The sequence below is a fragment of the Furipterus horrens genome, unplaced genomic scaffold, assembly GCF_987537825.1.
Source record: "Furipterus horrens unplaced genomic scaffold, mFurHor1.1.pri manual_scaffold_4, whole genome shotgun sequence".
In the NCBI taxonomy this organism is placed as follows: Eukaryota; Metazoa; Chordata; class Mammalia; order Chiroptera; family Furipteridae; genus Furipterus; species Furipterus horrens.
In genome coordinates, this window is record NW_028327174.1 from 28,849,804 (window position 1) to 28,871,985 (window position 22,182).

Sequence of the window (22,182 nt, forward strand, 5' to 3'; positions counted from 1 at the left end):
AGATCTAATTACAGTCTATCATAGTGGAAGTTCCCTTTGCCTCTCTTGAGAAATACATTCTATTTTCTTTGAAGTTTCTGGCAAACATGACTGTATATACTTTGGAACCTGTAGAGACTGTATCAGGGATTTTTTTAACCCAGCTGCAAGAGAGGCATTGTGAGTAACAGCAAAGTGTTGGTGTTGACACTAGTCCTGAGTTGGGATGACCTCTCTGCCACATACTAGTAGGGTGACTTCTAGCTAAGCAGACTTGCTGTGGGGATTTAATAAGATACTGTGAAGTCATCTTTCAGAAGCTATGACACATAGGTTATCAATAAGTATTAGTTTTTGTTCTTTGCAATAAAATGGGGCATATAGATTTGGTGAGATGCTTACAAATTAGATTATCAGAATTTATTGTAATTTGTATCAAATTTAAAAAATGTGCATTTATCAGAGAAAGCTCAGTCAAAAGAAATATCAGGTGTCTCTATATATGAAGATAAAGAATCAGTAATTTGTCTTATCTGCACAGAAAATTCAAGGCTAGCTATGAATCACTTAGTAATTTTGTACTCATTATTAATTTCTTCATTCTAAAACATTTTAATGATATTAATTATCACATATATGGGTAATATTTTGGGGGTTTTCTGCCAGCTGCTATTGTGGAATCAGGAGGGAGTCTGAATGTGCTTCATCAGCCTAGCTTTCATACATTGTTCAGAGCAAAGGCAACCAAACTTTCTGTAAAGGATCAGATAGAAAATATTTCCACACACGGATTCTACCACAACTACTCAGTTCTGTTTTTATGCATAAGTAGAAATAGTATGAAAAACAAACAAGAATGGCTGTGTTCTAATAAAAGTTTATTTGTGGACACTGACTTGAATTTCATGTAATTTTCACATGCCACAAAATATCCTTCTTCTTTTGATTTTTTTTCATCTATATAAAAATGTAAAAACCTTCTTACTTTACAGGACATACAAAAAACAATAGTGGACTTGATATGGCCTGCAAGCTGTAATTTGCTGACCCAGGGTTTAGAGAAACAAGCATTATACTAAGAGACAGAAGGTATAATCTTCTGTTCCTTCTGCTACTATTAACTGTGTGAACTACTCATGTCCTCCAAAATCACTTAATTTTTCTGAGCCTTAGTTTCCTCTTCAGCAAATGAAGTAGCTGAGTAAGTTAATCTCTTAGTTTCTTTTCAGCTCTGTTGGTATATGATATATAAATACAACTCACTCATTAGTCATCTAATTTTCAAGTTGGGGGTTGCAGCAAAGTTTCAAGCTTCTTCAGTGACTTCTGGGATCATTTGATATATGATCATAATATTCCTTCATAAGTAATTTAGTCTTTGAGCATTATTACATAAAAAATTGTTTAAATCATATTTACTTATAAAGGACGCTTTGGATGTACTGTTTTTCCTCTGGGTTCTCACAGCATAGGGACTGATTCATCAAGGAACTCAGAGTGGGTAGGGAGAGATTCGCTTGCTCATTAGTACTTAAGAGTACAGTGGGGGTGGTACTCAATTCAGTCATTTTAACTAGTTGTTATTACTAGTTTTTAAAGGCTTAATGAGGGAGAAAGGCAAAACCTTTGGCTGAAGGGAGGTTGGGTAATTGCTCTTAGATCTCATATTTTCCTTTACTGCCCTTATGCTTTTTAACTATGCACTCTAAAGTATCGTCTGCATCAACCCAAAGACATTTATAATTCTACAAAAGAAACAACATACCAAGATATGCCTCAGGTATGCCTCCACCTGACCCCACTTAGCTTTTGAAATTAGAGCCTGTAATGATTAGAAGCATTTACAGTCTAACTGCCTGACGAAATGTATGGAAAATGCTTGCAGAGATGAAAATAAAGTGTTTATTTGTTAAGCTGCAGTTATTTTATTGGTCCTCGGGGTAGTATTAATTACCCTTCCTTACCTGCATAATGCATATTTTGTAAAGAAGCTGAAAAACGAAGAGAGAGAGAAGGGTGAAGAAAAACTGTGTGTCTTCCACGTGGGGCACATTGTAGCAGCCACCATTTTTTTCCTTGGCATGGTCTAACCAGCTTGTCAGGTCCCCATAAAGATGTCGCAGACAGCATGTTTTCAGTGCATTAACGAACACTCCAAAGGTTGTCAGGAGAGAGGAACCTGCAAATAATTGGAGATATGCATTTGTAAAGGAATTGTTCTTCCGTTTTCCAGGATGCCATTCAGAAAGGTGATGATTGTGTGGATGAAGGACAGTGAAGTGATTGAGAAGGCTTTAGCACCCAAGGGGTTCAATTCAAAGGAACAAGCTCAGACAAGGGCTCTGGCATCCTGGTGACCAGCCCAAGGTGGTGCCTGACAGCTGATGTAAAACATGAAAAAGGTAAGATCAGTGGGAACATATTAAAAAGGGAAGAAAGGAGACAAAACACCAAAGTAAAAATTCTAGAATCTTTCAGAAGTCTCTTAACTTTAACTTGTTAATGAGTAAGACAACCTGAACTTTCTTTTATAGCTTTAACACAAAGAACTGGTACAATTTTTTAAAATATAAAGTGTTATATAAATAATCCTCACTTTACTTGTCATGTAGAAGGTGGTTTCTTATTTTGACATGGAGATGAAAGGAAATGTGTTCTCTGCTTTGACTTTATCCTTGAATCGCAGACATAAGGTTAAACTCTGAACTCTTCAAATGCCTTTATACATGTTGATAGTGTCACTAAAAGTTCAGATTGGATTAGTTGGTTTTTGACTTTTCCAGTAGTTTCCTCTGGGTTTAGATGGCTGTCTGTTGCTTTAGTATCAGAAACATTTTACTGCTTTAGATGTTTGCAGCCCCGCACTGCTAATGATTTGCAACAGCATTGTTGCTTCTTTTATGATTCAGATTCCACCTTTTCTTTGACTCTGTTAAAACTTCCTGATACAATGACAGATAAGAGACTGCTGTTTAGTTAATAGCTCAGTTGTGCCATCATGATTGCTAAACTTTTTTATAGAACACCTTTGACCAGATAAATCCTTCCACAAATTACAAAGACACCAAATCATAGTTTCAGGATAAATGGCAAAGTATGTAAATGTTTGAATTTCTCCAAAGCAGGGTGCTACAGAAACTCACAGTATAGTTTGGTTGTCATTTTGATTATGTTCAAGTTTCCGATAATAAAATTCTAGATAAAATGCGTTCTAACCAAGTTCATTTAGATGCTATAGAGTTTTTGAATTTTATATTTAAATAAATTATATTAACATTTCTTTTTAAGGTTAAAGAGTGATTATATTGATTTGATCTGGTCTTTTCTTTAAGAGTTGTAATAGACCTATTATGTCAGTCTTTGATTAATTGAGAAAGCTGGGGGCTTGGTAATTGAATATGGAGCCTTTTACCTCTAAGTCACTGAATCAAATCCAGTCAATTGTTAGTGACCAGGAATGATTACAGCAGTGGCTCTTTGGTGACCTCTCTGAAGTGTGTTGAGGTCAAGTGGAAGTATGTTGGGTAATTGCTGACAGGAGATGGGGCTTTTAGTCTTCATGCCTCTTTTTCTGTCACTATTTCCAGACACAAATAATAGGCCCAGGGACTGAGAAGGCCAATGGGACAGAAGCACCTGTGAGTGGCCAAGGTTTGTATCTCTTAGGAAAAAAGTAATAGGGATATCTCTTTATTATTGCAGGAAGAAATGCTCTATTATGAGACTTTCCTAGCTACTTCAATTAGTTTACTTAAGGTTTTAGTAAAATGAAAACTGGGAATGTCTTGATGAACAATCTAGAGACTGAATTTGAACATGTCTGGGCTAGGCGGCTTAACTTCCTGACATTTCCTTATGATCTTATCTCTGTTTCTTATCAACCTGTTCTATGCTCAACTCTTGAAAAACAGTGCTGTGTAGATAGTAGGGTTATTACTGGCATTGATCCAACTTACTCTATGCTTTCAAATAGGCTTTATTATTAAATGATAACTATTTGCAAGATGAAAGACTATTTCCAAAGATATCATCCTCAATTTTCTTCCTATATTTCAAATTCAAGTACTTTTCTGAATATATATTTTAAACTTACTATTTTTTTCTGCACAAATCACTATTTCTTACATAATAAGTTGACACCTGCAATTTTATTAAACAGTTAAATACTGCTAATTACACAATTTCTAAAGAGAGATAGCTTAGATCAGTGCATCTTAAGCTAGCTATGTGAACATATCATTAAAAAAAATTCTTAACTATCATGCTCAATACATTTGAGAAATACAATAAAAATGAAATACCAACAGAATAAAATAAGAAACAAAGACATACAAAATAAAAGTCCTTATGTTTTTATTATTAGATTCTACAGACAAAAAATGCAACTTTTCATAAATACTTCATGTCTTCTCTCAGTCTCTGTATTTATTTTGTTGCATACCAGTAACAAACAGTTTATTGATCAGCACTGCTCCATGGATCAGGCTTTGAGTAGCACTGGCTTCAATTGAATACACGCTTTGAAAAATGATTTATTTAAACAAGTAAAATTGCATCTGATATGGTGATATGAAGCAACAAAAACAAAATGGTTAAGAACAAGAAACGATTAAGCACAAATGAGGCCTAAAATTTTAGCCAACACCGTGAGTGCTCATAATTGATGCCAAACAAATGTGACTGGAATTATTTATTCACTTAACATATTTATTAAGTAACTACTGTGTGCCAGAGACTTTACTAGACCTTGAGAATATAGCAGTAGGTAAGACCTACAAATCCCTGAAGTTTGTTTCTGGTGGAGATGATAGTAAACAAGCAGAAAATATTAGACAAATTCAATAATAAAAACAAAATAGATAAGATAGAGACTCATTGTGGGGTTTGATGTAGAGACTTTAAAAGTTGAAAATTGAACTGAGGGTTGAATAGACTGAAAGTGAGCAAAAAGCTTTGGAGGAAACATATACCACACATATCATGAGCTGGGAGAAGTAAAGAAACAGCGAAGGGCAATGAGGCAGTAGTAGCTCATTTAGTGAGAAGACAGGGAGGAGATGAGGTCCAAGAGTTGCTCAGGGGTCAGATTTTAGGTCAAAGAAACTCTTAGATTTTATCCTCAGTGTTATGGGAGACCACTGAGATGTTTTATGCAAAGTAAAGATATCTTATAATATATATATATTTAAAACATTTACTCTGAAACTCAGTAGCTGTATGGATAATGGATTTTCAGTGAACAGAAAGGAAGCTGGGAGATAGACAAGAGGTGGTGTTGATTTGGACATATAGTAGTCGCAATGAAGAGAAAGGAAGAGGATGGGATATGTTTTTGAACAATCAAAAGGATTTTCTGATGTGGAGAAAGGTTAAAGAAATGAGAAAACGGAGGGAGGCTACTTATTCTCCCTTTAAACAACTGAGTGTTGGTGACTTACGTGGAAATGGAAAAGACAAGAAATAAATCCATTTGAAGTTGAAGAATCAAGAGTTGAGTTTTGGTCAGGTTATGTTTGAGACTATTAGATAACTAATTCAAAATGTTGAGTAGAAAGTTGGATATATGAATTTCAAAGTCATAAGAGAGACTGCAATGAAATTGAGTGCTTGGTGTACAGTTAGCATCAACAACTATGGGACTAGAGGTTACCAAAAGGAACAGGGTGGGAAGAGAAGAGCCAGGGTCCATAGAATGAATCCTAGGGCTCTGCATCCTTTGGGAGGAGAAAACTTAGCCAAGGAGATGGAGGAATCATGAGCAATGTGCTTTGTAAGGTAGAGCCAAGGAGAAATAATAACCTAAATTGATCAGCTGGACTGGGAGGGAGCCAATAAGCTAGTTAGAGAGGGCAAGCAAAGGAACTATACAGTAATATGCTTGTCCCATCAAATTATAGAGTTATCACCAAATGTTAAAAGTTGAAAACATCTACATCTACACATCACACTGCCTCCTTGGATTAATCCATTAGACTTAATAGAAAACTCATGCCTCTGTACAAATAATTTTGGGTGTCATGTAGACTCAGCCTTTAAAAAAATCCATTGTCATTATAATTCTCAAATTGCTTTTCTGCACCAGGAGCAGAAATGGGAAGTTGAAAAAGAACTGGAATGAAAATGCAACTGAGACTTTACGTTCCTATTTAATGTGCAAGCACACCAGGCGTGCACATTTTAAAATAAAACAGATGAGCTATTTAAAATGTTTTATTGCAAAACTTAAAGATTGTCACCATTACTATTAAAAAAACTTTAGAAAGCAATTTTTCTATTCTTTGTACCTTTAAGTCCTTGGCTCTGATGTTCTGCTCCTCCGACCTTGATCTAATCATGAATATCTATGCTACTTAATTATAATAAAAAAGCCTACATTGCACTCTAGATGGTAGATGCACATTTTTTTCTTCTTTGGTCACCTGCCAGTTCTCAAAATTATAGCAGTGGGAAGAAATGCAAATGAAGGCCGCGCTTGACAGCTAAACATAATGGAATGCATGGTCCACATTTGAAAAGTTACCTTAAAATAAAAGGTAGCATATAAAAAAATCATTTCTTTAAGGTCACATATGGCTTTGAATTACAGCTTTGAGGAATTTCCAATTTAGTCATCAGAGAGGAAGAAGCAAAAATAAAGATTATATATTTTGCTAGCAGGAAGACCAAGTTTTACTTCATCTGAGTTGGGTAATCTTATAACTTGGAAACACAACACAAAACAAAACAAAACAAAACAAAAGAACTCCAGAATATTCATTTTATAGAGTATTGTGTAAAGTAAACCACTGGTGAACCTTTTCTATTATAATCTCACTTTCAGCTAATAAATATTTTTGTAAATGTCCGAAGAAAGCTTACCTTATCACATGCGAAAAAAATGTAACATATGGGCTAGAATAGGCTGGCAGTTAATTACACAGATCTGTACAACTTGAAGAATTATTTCTTTATTCAGATTAATATATTTTCAAATAGGAGATTAAAAAACAAAGGTATTGATACTAAATAGTTATTTAGAAAATTTGAACCTAAAAATTGTATATATGTAGGTATGTATCTGTATATACATATTCACACACACAAAAAAACTCAACACAATTATTTGACAATTACACACTCCAGAAAACGTCAGGGTGATCTTCCAATAGAAGTTTATACTGCTTAGCTGTGATTCGCAGGCTGTGGATCGCTGGGAGACAGGGCCAGAGGCTTCTGTGGGTGCTGTTTCCTAGGTCCCACTGCGTCAGTACGTCATGCAATACAGTGAGGCTGAGAAAAAAAAGGCCTGGGTTTTGGTTCCATTTTAGCCATTTTTGTGAGGTCTTGGGTAAGTGATTTAACTGAATTATGTCTCAGTTCTGCACTCAGTTTAACAATCAAAAACACCGATTGAGCATTTATCATATTCTAAATATATATATATAAGACACAGGAATTTCTAATTGTATTTATAAATAGCTCATTTCAATATCACATGGTAGATGAAATCATGAAGAGGTGCTCAGGGTACTACAAGCACAGAGGCAAAGCGTACGGAGTCTCGCCTGTAAAAAGATACACGGTGCCCTTCCCACACCTCACAGATATGTAGTGAAAATGAAGTAGCACTGGTGAATGCATTTAATTTTTAAAATATAACTCATTGCATTGTGATTAGTGGTATTTGTATAGAAAAGTAGTAGAGAAAGCGGTAGTAGTGAAAGTACGACTAAAAGTAAACTATGTTAGAAATTAAGGTCATAGTTAAAGAAGATAGGAAAATAGATTGAACAAAGGAGCAAAATATAAACTGCAGAAACATAAATGGTGGTATACATGAAGGTGACACCTCAGATTAGTGGGGAAAATATGGACTTTTTAGTAAATAATGTTGATAACTTGATAGTCATATCAAAAAGTAAAAAGATAAATTGACTCTTAAAACCTATTCTAATAAAATTTACAAATGGGTCAGAGATATAAAGGTTAAAAAAATAATGTGAGCATCAGAGAAAATATGAATGAATTCCTCTGTCATCTGAGATTGAGGAAAACTTTTCACCATGCTTCAAAATTCAGAAGCAATAAAAGAGATTGATTAATTTGATCATAAACATATTGCCCCTTAAAACACAAAGCAAACAGACTTTATAAGTCTTGTATATGGATAACAACACATGAATCCAAGTTTAAAAATATATGATAAATGGGGAATAATATTTGCAACTGTTATCATAGACAGGTGTTTAGTATCTTCAATATATAAAAATCTTCTAAGAATTGAAGGAAAAAGTTCATAACCCTATAGGAAAAATGTACTAGGTATATATATATGCATAGGTAGTTCACTGAAAAAAATCAAATTACTCTACAGCAATGAGAAGGCATTTAACTTTCCCCTTAATAAGAGAAATGTCAATTAATACTTCAGTGAAATACCATATCCCACCCTCAAATTGGCAAAGATGAAGTGACGGTGTACTGTGCTAGAGAGTGAAAACATACAGCATGGTACAGCCACAGTAGAAGGGGATTTGGCAATATAGAGCAAAGTTACCTATGGATTTACTTTTTGATTTAGCAATCCTACTTGCAGAAGTCTATCCTAAAGGCATGCTGAGGAAAGCGCAAATGAAGTTATTCATTAGAATCTACTTAACAGAAAAAGTAGAGAAGTAACCAAATGTGCATCCTTATAAGACTGGTAAAATAAACACACACTTCACCACACAATGAAGTACTATGCACCTATAAAAAGGATGGGGAATATTTTTATGTATAGTTACGAAGCAACCCCTAGGTTGTATTAAATGAAAAAAGCAGGCAAGAAAAGGTGTGACTAATATGCTATTGCTTATATAAGAAGGGGGAATACATATACACAGAGATACATACACACACATATAAAATTTTAGTATTTTCTTTAATTAAAATCAGAATGATAATTCTTTAAAAATATGTAAATTGATACCTAAAGGAATATATAGACCTCGTTTTGGACATAATGTTGCATGTTTTGAAACAAAATTAAAATTCAAAAATACCTCAAAGTATAAAGAAAAATGGAACAAATGCACTTAATTTTATATAAAGTTAGTGGCTTAATCAGAAAGGAACTATACCAACGTAATAATTTTAATGAACATTCTCAGGGGTTGTAACATAAAGAAAAAAACTGCAAGAAAAATCTTAAAACTCTTTTCAACAATCACCTTGCTGTTGATAGTGTTACTCTAAGACTACTGAGTGTGTCTTTTGAGATAAAGCAAATGTGCGAATATATTGCTGTCACTGAGAACTAAGATCTGGGACATGGGAAGAAGTAGGAAAAGATCTGAGTTTGATAAGATTAGGTAAAAATCCTGCAGCACTAATTTTGACTAAGGTATTAGTCTAAACCAAAATGGTTGCTCTCTTAGAAAAAAAAAAAAAAAAGAACATTTTCTAGCTTTGTGCACTGAAAGACCTAGAAACTGTGCTAGACTAAGTAGTGATGAACATTCGCATTGCCAAGATTGTAGTATCTAAATGTTATATACAGAAAGGAAACACAGTTTTTTGGAGAAAGAGTTGATTCAAAGTTCAGAGAAGGAAATGATGACAATAGACTACCTACCAGAAAGCAAGGGAGCAGGGACAAGAGGGTCTTGTCTGAAGGACTTGGGCGCTGACATGAAGCAGACCTCAGGGCCCAAGTATGGAAAAAATTTAGCGTCAATAATTGTAGTGGAGTGAAACACATTAAAAATTTTATGTCCATGTATTAAAAATAATATATTTAAAAAAAAAGGCAACTAATAGGTCACCTTTGGTAGATATTGAAGCTCAATTGATTAACATGAAAATCTAAAAACAGAGGGAAAAAAATAGACATCTCTTTTTCTTACATAAACTGTACCTCTGTGTAATTAAGTAGTTGTTGAGAAATTATTTCAGCTAATAAGAGTGGAAGAATTATAAATATCACTACCTTGAAACCCCCAATGGAGTAGTTGATTTGGGCAAAAACCATCAATAGGTACCGACATTGAAAAGCAGAAATAATCAGACATTCTACCTCTTGATTGGAATTCATAATGCCATCTATGAATGAATTTTGCCAAACAAAAAATCTGAACCTGATTAAGTATCTAGGTCTATCAAACAATTTATGGGAAATAAGGAGGAGAAAAACCTGTGGATGTAATCAGCAAAATCCAGACTATGCAAAATACTGTATTAAATATCCAGGTTTAAAATATTTTTCTTTGAAAAGAAAAAACAGAGACAAAAGGGGAATATATGTGGTTGAAGACATATCACCATTTAAACTATATGAGCCTTATTTAAATTTGATTTGAATAAAGTATAAAACAAAACAAACCAATTTGAAAAATGGAAACAATTAGAGACATTTTACAGTGACCAGGTATTTGATGATATTGAGAAATTCTCTGTGAGTGTGTGTGCATACATGTGAGATAATGACATTTTTGATTATTTGGAACAGACTGACAGCTTTCGGGGCGGTGGGGGGACTGGATGAAAGAAGGTGAAGGGATTAGCCAAACAGCATATATGCATATCCCATGGACACAGACAAAATGTGGTGATGGCCAGAGGGAAGGCGGGTGTGGGGGCTGAGTGGAAGCGGGCAAAGGCAGGGGAAAATGGGGACATCTGTAATAGTGTCAACAATTAAAAAAAAAAACTCAACCCCGACAACAACTTGGTTTTGGACTTCTAGCCTCCAAGACTGTGACAAAATAAATTTCTGTTGTTTAAGATCAACCCCCCCCCAAAAAAAACCAAGCTGTAACATATAATATATATGTTACGTACACACATACACTAATAAATGTTATAATATTTAATTTTTGCCTCAGAATTGCCAGGAGGGATGGAAAAAATTCAGTAAGATAAATTGGTAATTGCTGAAGCTGAGTAAGATAGATGGGGTTCATAGATATTTTTCTACTTTTTTTATGTACAAAAATTCCATTATTAAAACTATTTTAACAAGGAAAAACTAAAAGAAAATAGAGATTATTGATATCCTTGCAGACGCTTGCTCCCATGTGTAATAACTGGCAGAATCTACAAAATCTGTGAGTTGAAAGAGAAGTTACAGGGAATCAAGGAGGAAGGAGATATGTCAAGAAAACCATAAAACCCAAAAAGTTAATATAAAGTGTGATTTATTTACATTTTTCTGGCTGATACATCAGGTTATAATGCATCCTGTGAAGAGTTATCAGAGCCATAAGTGTAGACATAAAAGGAATAAGTAAAACCAGGGCCTCAGCTCCTGAGTGCTGAATGTAAGATATTCCCAGAAAGACAACAGTTGCGTTTAGGTTCATGATCCAATAAAACCTGAGGTCCACAGACAGACAAAAATAAAAATACCGTTGAGTTACTTCAGATAACAGTTTTGAATTTTAATTCTTTTACATAAATGTGAGCTATAAAACAATGGCATGTTAGCTGAACTACATTTTGCAAATATAGTTTATTAGATTTCTAAATAAGTTTATACTTGCCAGCTGTCTTAACAGTTTCATGATCTTTGTTTCATTCCTATTTAGAAGAGATGTAGAAAGAGTGTCCTGTTTTATCTAAAGCAGAAGCTGACAAATATTTTCTGTAAAGGGCCTGCCCGTAAATAGTTTCGGCTTAGTTGGTCATATGGCCTCTGCAGCAACTACTCTACTCTGTTGTGGAGCAAAAGGAGCTGTAGACCTCTGAGTACACTTAATGAACCTGGAAAGCTTGCATGGTGAAAGAGCTGAATCTCCTTATTTATTCTTGGGAAAACTCAGGCATACTCAGATTATATGCAGCCTATGCATTAAATGAAGGGAATGAGTGTCATTTGAATAGAACTTTCATTGTCTCCTCCTTGTGAGTAGTATTACAAAAAAAAAACTATCAAAGTTGTCTGATTTGCAACTTGTAGGGAAATCGTCTCTATTTCTCATCCTTTCATTGGGTCTAAATCCCGCTGTTAGAATCCCATTGCAGAGGAGGGAATCTAAAAAATTATTGAGGCTAAATTAACTATAATAAAATTTACCTATTTAAATATATAGTTTTGTGAATTTTGATAGGTGTTTTAGTTGTGCAAACACCAATAGAACAAAGCTTTAGAACATTGATATTATCACTAAAATTTAAAGGACTTTACATGATTAGATCAGGCCCACCTAGGACACTAGGATTACTATATTCCCTCTGAGTAAATCAAAAGTAACTGATTAGACCTTAATTACATTGCAAAATCCCTTCACCTTTGCCATATAACATAACATAATCATTGGGTGGTATCTGGTCATCTTTGCCGTATTTTATTGGCTGGAGTCATATAACAGGTTATTCACACATTTTCAGGGGTGTGGATCTGTCAAAAGTGTGACCCGTTCATAGCCATCCTGTGGCATTTCCTGTACATCTTCTAACTGAAGGCCAGAGAAAATGAGGATGCAGAATTAGGTTGTTAATTAATTAAAGAGCAACCTCCCTACCCTACCTCATTCCACTAGCTGGCTGTGGATGGCGGCTTGGCTCCCTGCTGTGCTCAGTGAGTACTACCTAGCAGGGTGAAGTGAAGCACTACCTGCTTCCTCTGGGCAGTGGATGGGGGGATGGAAGGCCAGCTCCTTTGTAGGCACCACTCAGGCTGGGGAATCAGTGCCCCTGACTGCTTCTGCTCAAGCGTGTGCGTTTAAAATATTAGATTACTGTTCTCGGCTGAAACTATGGGGCCGGAGGAGGTGGGGAGGGTGCAACTTTTCCGTGGTATTCAGTTGAAGTAGGTAGGGCAGATATTATCAACAAAATTTTCTTTCCTCTTTTTATTTAGAAGATTTATGGTTTGAGATCTTATGTAAGGTCAGTGATATACTTTTAATTAATGTAGGGTTTGATGAGTAATGTTTTGTATAGGCTATATAGTTATTCTAGCACAATTTATTAAAAAGATTATCTTTTCCCATTGAATTTTTTGGCAGCTTTGTTGAAAATCAATTGACCACATAAATGTGATTCTTTGTTTTGATTCTCAGTTCTGTTTTATCAATCTATCCTTATGCCAATACCATACTGTCTTTCTTACTATTGTTTTTTTCTTATTTTTTTAAAAAAAACTTTATTGATAAAACTGACATACAGTAAACTGCATGTGTTTAAAGTGTACAGTTTGAGCCCTGGCTGCTGTGGCTCACTGGATTGAGCGTCGGCCTGTGAGCCAAGTGTAGCTGGTTCGATTCCCAGTCAGGTCACATGACTAGGTTGCACGTCAGGTCCCTAGTTGGGGGCGCAAGTGAGAGGCAACCACACGGATGTTTCTCTCCCTCTCTTTCTCCTTTCCCCTCTCTCTAGAAATAAATAAACAAACAAACAAATTATGTTTTTCAAGTGTACAATTTGATAAGTTTTGAAAATGCTTGCACCCATGACATGATCATCACATTCAAGATAATGAACATATCCATCACTCCCCACAGTCGCCTGTGTTCCTTTGTCATCCCTCCTTACTGCGCTTGTCCCTTTCTCCAGGAACTGCTGACCTTTTTCCTGTCACTACAGATTAGTTTTCAGTAGATAGAATTTTTTTTTTTTTGTAAGTGGAATTATCAAATATGTATTCTTTATCTGGCTTCTTTCACTTAGCATTGTTATTTTCAGATTTTTCTATGTCATTGTGTTCATTAGTAGTCAATTCCTTTTATTCCCAAGGAGTATTCCTTTATATAAATATACCACATTTTATTTATTTATCTGTTGATGGACACTTTCTCCAGCTTATAGCTAATTACAAATAATGCTGTTTTGAATATTCATATACAAGTCTCTGTAAAGAAATAGACTTTCATTTCTCTTGCATAAAATCATAGGAGTGGAACAGCAGGGTGATATGTTATATGTATATTCTATATTTTTTAAAAATGTGGTTTTTAAGTAATTACAACATCTTTATAATACTCCCACCTATATATAAGAGTTATAATATCACTGTATCTTGGGCAATACTTGGTATGGTTGATCTACAATTTTAGCCATTTTAAAAAATATGCAGTTTTATTTTATATTTCCTTAGTGACTAGTGATATTAAGCACCTTTTCATGTGCTTTTGGTGATTTGTATTTCTCTTTTGATAAAGTTTCTGTTCAAATCTCTTGTCCATTTTAAAAAATTAGGTTATTTTCTTAATATTTAGTTTTAAGAGTTTTTTAATATATCCTGGATATGTGCTTTATCAAATATGTGATTTAGAAAATTTTTTTCCAGCTTGTATTTTGGCTTTTTATTCTCTTAACAGTGTCTTTGAAGAGGACAAATTCTTAATTTTAATGAAGTCCAGTTATCATTTTTTTCTCTCTTATGGATCATGCTTTTAGTGTTGTATCTAGGAAATCTCTGCCTACCTCAAGGACACAAAAATGTTCTTTCTCTTCTTCTGAGAAGAAATATGAGAATTAGAAACTGATTTACGTAAATTCCCACAGCTGCATTGTTGCAGCGCCATGAGTAGAAGCCACCCATTCTAGTGCAGCCTTGGAACGACGCTACCTGGGCCAGGTGTCTTTTCTGTGTTTCCTACCAGGTCTTTCCTGTTATAGATTTCATGACATTGCCATTTCCTCATTGATTCATTTGAAAGATAATTCAAATGTTAAACCTTTTAACATGTTTTATATACCATTAATTATAAATACTGTCCTTTCTCTTTGTATGGTTGTCAGAAGACTTGAGTTTGAATTACAACTCTGATAATCAGATGAGCTGTGATGTTAGGCTTTCTGGAGTTCTGGGTCTTTATCTTTAAAATAAGGATCATACCCTCTGCACAGAAATTTTGTAAAGAGTGAATGAAGAACACATGTAGCTGCTGTTCATTTTTTCCAATCTTGATTTCAGGAACAAAAACAGCAGTGCAGTTAGAGCATCATGAGCAAATAATAGACATTAGAGGAGAAGAGTTAACTGTAGTCTAGATCTTTTAGGCCCTTGAAGTTCATGGTAAGAAGTTTGGATTTTTTTTTCCCTAGGTCACTGGGGAGACATTTGAAGGGAATTAATCAGGGGACTGAAATTATCTGACCTTAAATGGGAAAAACCCCAGATTATTGTGTCAGCTCTAAGACTTGCACATAGGGCTTGGTAAGGAGACCAATCAAGGAGCTATTATAATAGTCTGAGTGAGAACTAAGTGTGGACTGGACCAGAGTGGTAGCAAAGGAAAGAGAGAGAAGCAGATAGATATGTGGTATCTATTTGGAAAGATGTGTTCAGTTAGGTTTGTCTCCTCCCTAGCCTATAAACATGCCTGCTCATTTTCATCCTTGTGACATTTCATGTTCTTTTGCTTGCCTGTCGCACTTGCAAAGTCCCATATCAAATGTCTTTTTCTTATTTTTCTCTTGAATATTCCACTTCTTTTCTCTGAACTTCTAAAGCAAACATTCGCTGTTCAATTTTCACTTTTGTCAGTTTTGTCTTCTCACTTATAGATCATCAAGCTCCCTGACAGTAACACCTTATTCTTTATATCCATGTCTCCATGGGACCTAGCAAAGTTCTAGTTCCACAATATATGAACAATAACTAACTGATGAATAACATGGCACTTCTTATAGAAATTCAAACAATTAAACAAATAGCAACATTAAAAATCCAAATTTTTAATAATTGACCAAGGGAAGTAATCACATATCAGACACAGCCATGCTGAGGAAACTGATTTACTGTAATCCACTAATAGAAACTTAGCAATGTAGGTGAGGTACAAAGTGAGAATTTTCTAAGGCAACTGGACAGAGTCCCTACCCTCAGCCTCGGGTCATCCTTTCATGCTGTTGCAAGCTGCACATTTGAGTTGTGGCTGTAGTGACTGAGGGAAGCTGGAGCAGAAAGCAATGCTGTATTTCTTTCAATTTTTAGGAAATTATTTTTTTTTAATGTTAAGTATTGCTCAGAAAATCCAAGGGGACAGTATGTGACTTCAGTACACCCCATGGTGATGTAAACTGAATTCTCTAAATAGGGTCAAGGAAAATTACAAACATTCCGAGACTTAAATCTTGTGAAAGGTAGTTAGAAACCAAGGAATTATAGGCTGAATATCTATGTATAGAAAGAGGTTTCACATAAAGTACTAAATGTATTTGAACAAATGCCACCCAACCTATTTAATTGTGTAATTTTCTGAAAGAATTACCTAGTACAGGCATGTTTTATGTGTGTCTTTGTTGATCCATGAAGAGGACAAGCTATAGATAATTAAGGGTGAAACTGTATATATATCAATTGTAAAAAAAATTAAAAGAAATAAAAATCTACAGTCTTCAAACTTACCATTAAGACTCCTTTCATCTCATAGCTCACTAGAAAATTGAATATATAAAGCACCTTTCACACAGAAAGTCAGAGAGCAAAGCACTAGAGCAAAACAAATACCAGTGATTAAGGAAAATTGAAAGCAGCAGTAAAAATATGTTTCTTTAGTCTACTTTTAAATACAGACTTGGAACTGCAAATAACTGGGAGTGTATATAAGAGGTAATTTTTTTTTTGTCTTCATGATGTTATGGCATTGAATACAAATAAGTAAAAAATCTTGTTGCTGCAAAAGTCAATGATATTTTTGAGATTATTTTAAATATTTACCTTAATTTATTTAGCAATAATTTTAAAACCTACTCAAATATTTTTCCATTTCTTAGACTGAACAATTTTGACATGCTTTAGATTGATTTTAACTGATTTTAACAGAAATGGTTTAAAGTGGTCTTTCCCAACCTGAGAAGTAACAAATTTTCAGGTCTTTATAGTGTTAGCAGGCAATTTAAAGATTTCAGAGTGAATATTTTATTCTACATTGAACAATATTTAGATAATTTATCAGGGAATTTGCAGCTCTTCAGTGGGATTAAATTGAGCTCTTTGGAAGAGTCAAACACTTGGGTGCTGATTTCATGGCGAATGGCTGTTGTCAATCTCTGTTTCTCTTAGCATAACCACAGGCCCATTGAAATGCTTCAAAGAATACTCTGGCTGCCACGAATTTGGAGAACAAAAGAGCAATGAAAATTTTATGGTTCTTATTTTTTATCTATAATTTTTTTCAAGAGTGCTGTTAAAGAAATGGCAGTTTATTAATAAAGAAGGATCATTGATTTTGGTGAATAGACAGCAAGATTAAAGTAAAAGGTATATTTTTATTAAGAAATTTGGGGAAATGCTTTACTCTCTTTCCCTTGCTCTCACTGCCTCTCGTTCCTTTAACAGCTTTCATTCTCTTTCTCTCTTTGTGCTCCCTTTCTTTCTTTTTTATTCTTGTATTATTATTTATTAATCATTGTATTATTTTCTATTTTAATTGACTATATTGGGAGTGACCAGGTTCACAAAACCATACAGAATTTAAGTGTACCACTCAACAAACCATCATCTGCACACTGCACTGGGTGCCCATCACCCCAAGCAAAGTCTCTTTCCATCATCCCCATTTTTCCCCTTTGCCCACCTCTACCGACCCCACCACCCTCTCCTTGTGGGTAACACCACACTGTTGTCCATGTACATATCCACTCATCCACTGGCAGGCACGTGGGCTGCTTCCATTACTTGGTTATTGTAAATAACACTGCAATGAAAATATTGGTATATATATTCTTTCAAATAGTGTTTGCCAATATACAAATTTTAACAGTTGTTTACATATTTCATTTTCTCATTTTCTGAGTTTAAGATCTTTGAACCACCTCATGTTTACTGATGAACATAAATCCCTACTCATGCACCTACCAAACTTAAAAGCTACCAAACAGAACTTAAGGAAAAGCAGGAGGCATCAGGAGCAGCAAAAAATATAAGGAATCAGTCTTCCTCCCCACCTCCATGTTCTTTGGTTTCCAGACTTATATACTGGAGAAAAATTCTGAGTGTATTTCCTGAGAGCTTAGAATTTTGGCAGAAGTAAAGAAGGAGGTGCCTGTTGTTATTAGGGTGAGTGAGAAGCATTTGTTAAACTTGGCTAGAGCCCATGCAAATAGAATTTTGGAAGACCTAGTGATTTTTTTTAAAGCTATTTATAGACTAACCCTCATTATACAACTCAGAGGATATTTTGAGTATTAATGAGTATAATAAGATTATTCCACAAATTACTTAGATTTTTTTGGCTGAAGTGTACCTTATTAATTATGATTTCACTACTGCAGAATGTATGCAGATTCATATTTCATTTCTTTTCTCTAGGATTATGTGGAATTTCTCAATCAGGTAAATTTCAACATGTGAAAATTGCTATGAATTATCAAAATTTCCAAAGCAGTCTGGCACACATTAGGCATGTTAAGTCGGTGTTTAGTGCCATTTCTTTTCAAAGATATCACTAGGCTACATTTGGAATTGCCATTCCTTATGTCTCAGGATGTTTTCAAAATCCTGAAGCTCTTGCATCTTCTTCAATAAATGTCTCTATTTTTCATATTACATGGCTGGATACCTTCTAGACAGACTTTGTACTATAGAATTGTACTCCGAAACCTATATATATATTTTTAAACAATGTCACCCAATAAATTCAAGGAAAGAAGTTTCTGCAAAGCTGTACAATATTTACCTAGATCATCTCCAGTGTGGTGACTCTTAATTGTACACCTCAGATTTCGGAAAATGCTGGAAGAGTCAGATTGTGATCTGGATAATGGTTCAAAGATGTTGGCAGATTATTATGCCTCTTGATTTTATGGAGATTAGTTTCATTCTTTCAATGAGGTATAGTTGAGGAAGATTTAGATGGTGATGTACCAGATGGTGATGTTGGCTGGGAGTAGTTTTACTCACCTATATTTGGCAGCTCTACTCAGAAGTGATGCTTTCAATGCCTGAAACTCCCAGTCTATGCCATTTAACATGATCATTGGGGAGCGGTAGGTGGTACAGATACAGTGACATATCCCATTAAAGATCCCGTAGCTATGCACATCTGACATCTGTTCTGAAAACAGAACTGGATGCAGCCTTCAAGTGGTTAAATTCAAGTGGTATGTTGTTTTTTAAAACACTACTGAAATTCATTATATTAACCAGGCTCGTAATTTCTAGAGGCATTTTTCACTCAGAGAAATAGATTATGAGTGAATGGGCTGCCTATTTGAAGGATAGCCTCCTCTTAAATGGGTTACTTCTTTTTCAGAATTTAGACAATGATTTTAGCTGATGTCTTATTTGTCATTTAATAATGATAGTAATAGCTGTCTTGATTTGAATACCTATAACATGCTAGGATACTTTATAGATAAGCTGTACAGCAGTCCTCCAACCTATCCCCGTGTTGTGGATCAGAGGCCAGGGTCTCTGAGACGGTTAGGAACTTGCTGAAGACCATGAAATTCCTGTGTGGTGGAGCCAGGGTGCTGCCAGCTGTCTGGCTGCCCAATGGGGTCTCTGTCAGTCTTGCCACCAAGACTGCGGTATGTACAGGAATAGTTAACATTCATTTCTATAAACTGCAACAAGCAGCTGTTCATAAAAGCTATCCTGCAGTTTAGTGTTTAAACTGAAAAAAAAAAAAAAAACCTTAAAAATGGAAACAACCAGATTCAGCCTTTAAGGAGCTTATTATTTGAATAATCCTTCTCCACATTAATGAATAACACCCCCAATCTTTATACACATTTCTAGGTGCTTTAACTTTAGGTTTAAAAAATGCTGCATAGTTCTTCTTGTTAGAGATTTTGACAAAATTAAAAAGTAATAGGTAACCAAATGGAAGTGTGTTCATCCTAAATTTCATCTGGCTCCTCACAGCTGCAGAAATTCATTTTCACCCCATTCCCCACCCTCCTTTACAAAGTCCTAAAGCACAAAACCATTGAGAGTTTCTCTATTTCCCAAAGGAAATATTTCATTCATATAATGTCTCCTTTGTAATCAACACTGAGAAGTGTCACTTTGATTAAACACAACTCAATGACTAAGACCATAGTACAATAAATTCTCCAGAGCCATCTTTCAGAGCAACTGATTGCTCTCCAGTCTTAATGCTCCAGAGTCTTATTTAATCAAAATGATGTTGCTAATTAAGGATTAAAACTTCCGAATAGAATAAAAAAGAAGGATTTTTCTTTCTCCTTTGGGCAGGTCAAGGAGGCAGAATTTGCTATAAAGGAGTGAAGAGTCCCTTCCACCTTCGGCGAAACTGCATTATTCTCTGACATTTGGATTTAATCCAAAATAGGCCTGAGTGCTTTGTAATATTAAGGTAATTGGAGAGAGAGGTGGAGCGGGGAGGGAGAGAAATTGCTACATGTACTTAGCTAATATTTTTCATTTAATGATTTTAATATAAATTTTCTTAAAATATTTTGTCAGTTGTTCTCTGTCCATTGCTTTATCTGTTGCTGACATTATCCACGGCTAACGTTGGAAAGGCAGACTATTTTAGAAAAATGTTGGCAACCCATTTCACAGAAAAGTGTGAACAAAAGACTTAATGGCCCTGGCCTGATAGCTCAGTTGGTTATAGAGTTTGTCCTGATACTGCAAGGTTACAAGTTTGATCCCTCGTCAGGGCACATACAAGAATCAACCATAAATAAGTAGAACAACAAAATCGATGTTTTCTCTCTCTCTTCCTTTTTATCTAAAGTCAATTTAAAAAAGACAGTGTATCTCAGATCTGTTTGATATCTACTGATGAGTAACAATAAAACCAACAAAATTTTCTATTAAATGCTAAAACGCTCTATATTAAGATCAAAAATTCAATTTTTAAACATTTATATTTGATAATAAAAATTGTTTTTAAAACAACATAAAATTTAGTAAGAACTCATTGGAAGAGGAAAAGATCCACAGAAAGGTGGTTTGGTTTTCAGGAAACACAAACTTTTAGATATGGGGGAGAAGTAGATGTGAAACAGAGATACTGGTTGATGTTTTTAAAAATTGTACAATACTTCTGTCCTTTCCATCTTCTTTCTGCTTTGCCCTCTGAATGTATAATTCCTGCCAAGATAGTGTAATCCATTGTAATAACTAATAATAATAGCTACCACTTATCGATCACCTACTATGTGCTAGGTTCTTTGACAGCAATATATACATTATTACTTCTAAGAAAACCCAAGAAGAAGTATAATTATTACCCTTCATAAATGATTATAAAGAACAAATGACTTGACCATGTCAGCCAGTTTGTGTTGAACAGAGCTGAGACTTCCACCTAGGCCTGCTTGGCTCCAAAGGCACATTCTATTCAATATGTCAAGTCATTTCACACGTGTTTACTTGGAGGGTAAATGTATCCGTGTGTTTCCAGAAGGTGCTGGTAAGTTGCATCGATGTGTATCCAACTCACATTTTCTTTTCTTTTTTAAATTTTTGATTTATTTATTGTTTTTCTATTATAGTTGTCCCACTTCCAACTCACATTTTCTTAAGGTTAGTGACTGAATCATTGTCACAAACATGGCCATATTATGAATTATGTAGCTCAATCAATGATGAAGACTGAACTACTACCATCAGAATGGCACCAGAGAGCAAATGAAGAGAATCATGGAAGGGAGAGGAATGTCATAATCCTTGGTTTTCTTCCAACCAGTGCAACCTACCAGTTATAGAAAGACATTCGTTTCTGTGAACCATGCTCCCGAAGGCCATAAGTACCCAGTGTACAAACGACGGCTCTTATCCCTCCTGTGCCAAGGCAGCTGGCCAGCAGTGCTGCACAGGACAGCCTGTTCTTCTCCTTCTTTGCTATGTTGTTGATCACATGGTGACTACCTATGTAGAAATCTCCCAAGGGGAAAGCAACCACAGATAACAAAACAGTGCTTGTAGACAGAGGAAAAAAAGAAGAATAAATATGGCATAAACCAATGAAATCACCAAATCACATCATAAATGAGGTTTTTCTTCTGAAAGCATCATCATTATGTGATTGTCTTATTAAAAATATCTGTTAACTATTGCCATTCTGGAGACAGCATGATTTTTCTAAATGTGAAAATTTCCTTCAATATGTATTTTAATTGATCCAGAGTCCTCATTTTCCTCTGCCAAGCTTGAACTTTTCTCTCAGAATGTATATACTACTCATGTCCATTTTAACAAAAGTGTAATAAATCAGAAATATATCATGTAAGAAACTAAAGACGCCTCTAATCCCATCCTCAGAAAAACCACTGTTGACAGGGGTTATTTGTTCATAATCAAGAGTGATAAAAAAA

The 22,182-nt window shown here is 34.9% G+C and overlaps 1 protein-coding gene across 1 annotated transcript in view; it reads right to left on the reverse strand.

Moving 5' to 3' along the window:
• Window positions 1-22,182, reverse strand: part of SLC15A5 (solute carrier family 15 member 5) — an 86,649-nt gene that overhangs the window by 60,392 nt on the left and 4,075 nt on the right. Inside the window, 3 exon segments of the mRNA XM_090275112.1 lie at window positions 1,944-2,158; window positions 11,144-11,313; window positions 21,565-21,786. Coding sequence (XP_090131238.1) covers window positions 1,944-2,158; window positions 11,144-11,313; window positions 21,565-21,786 — 607 coding nt within the window.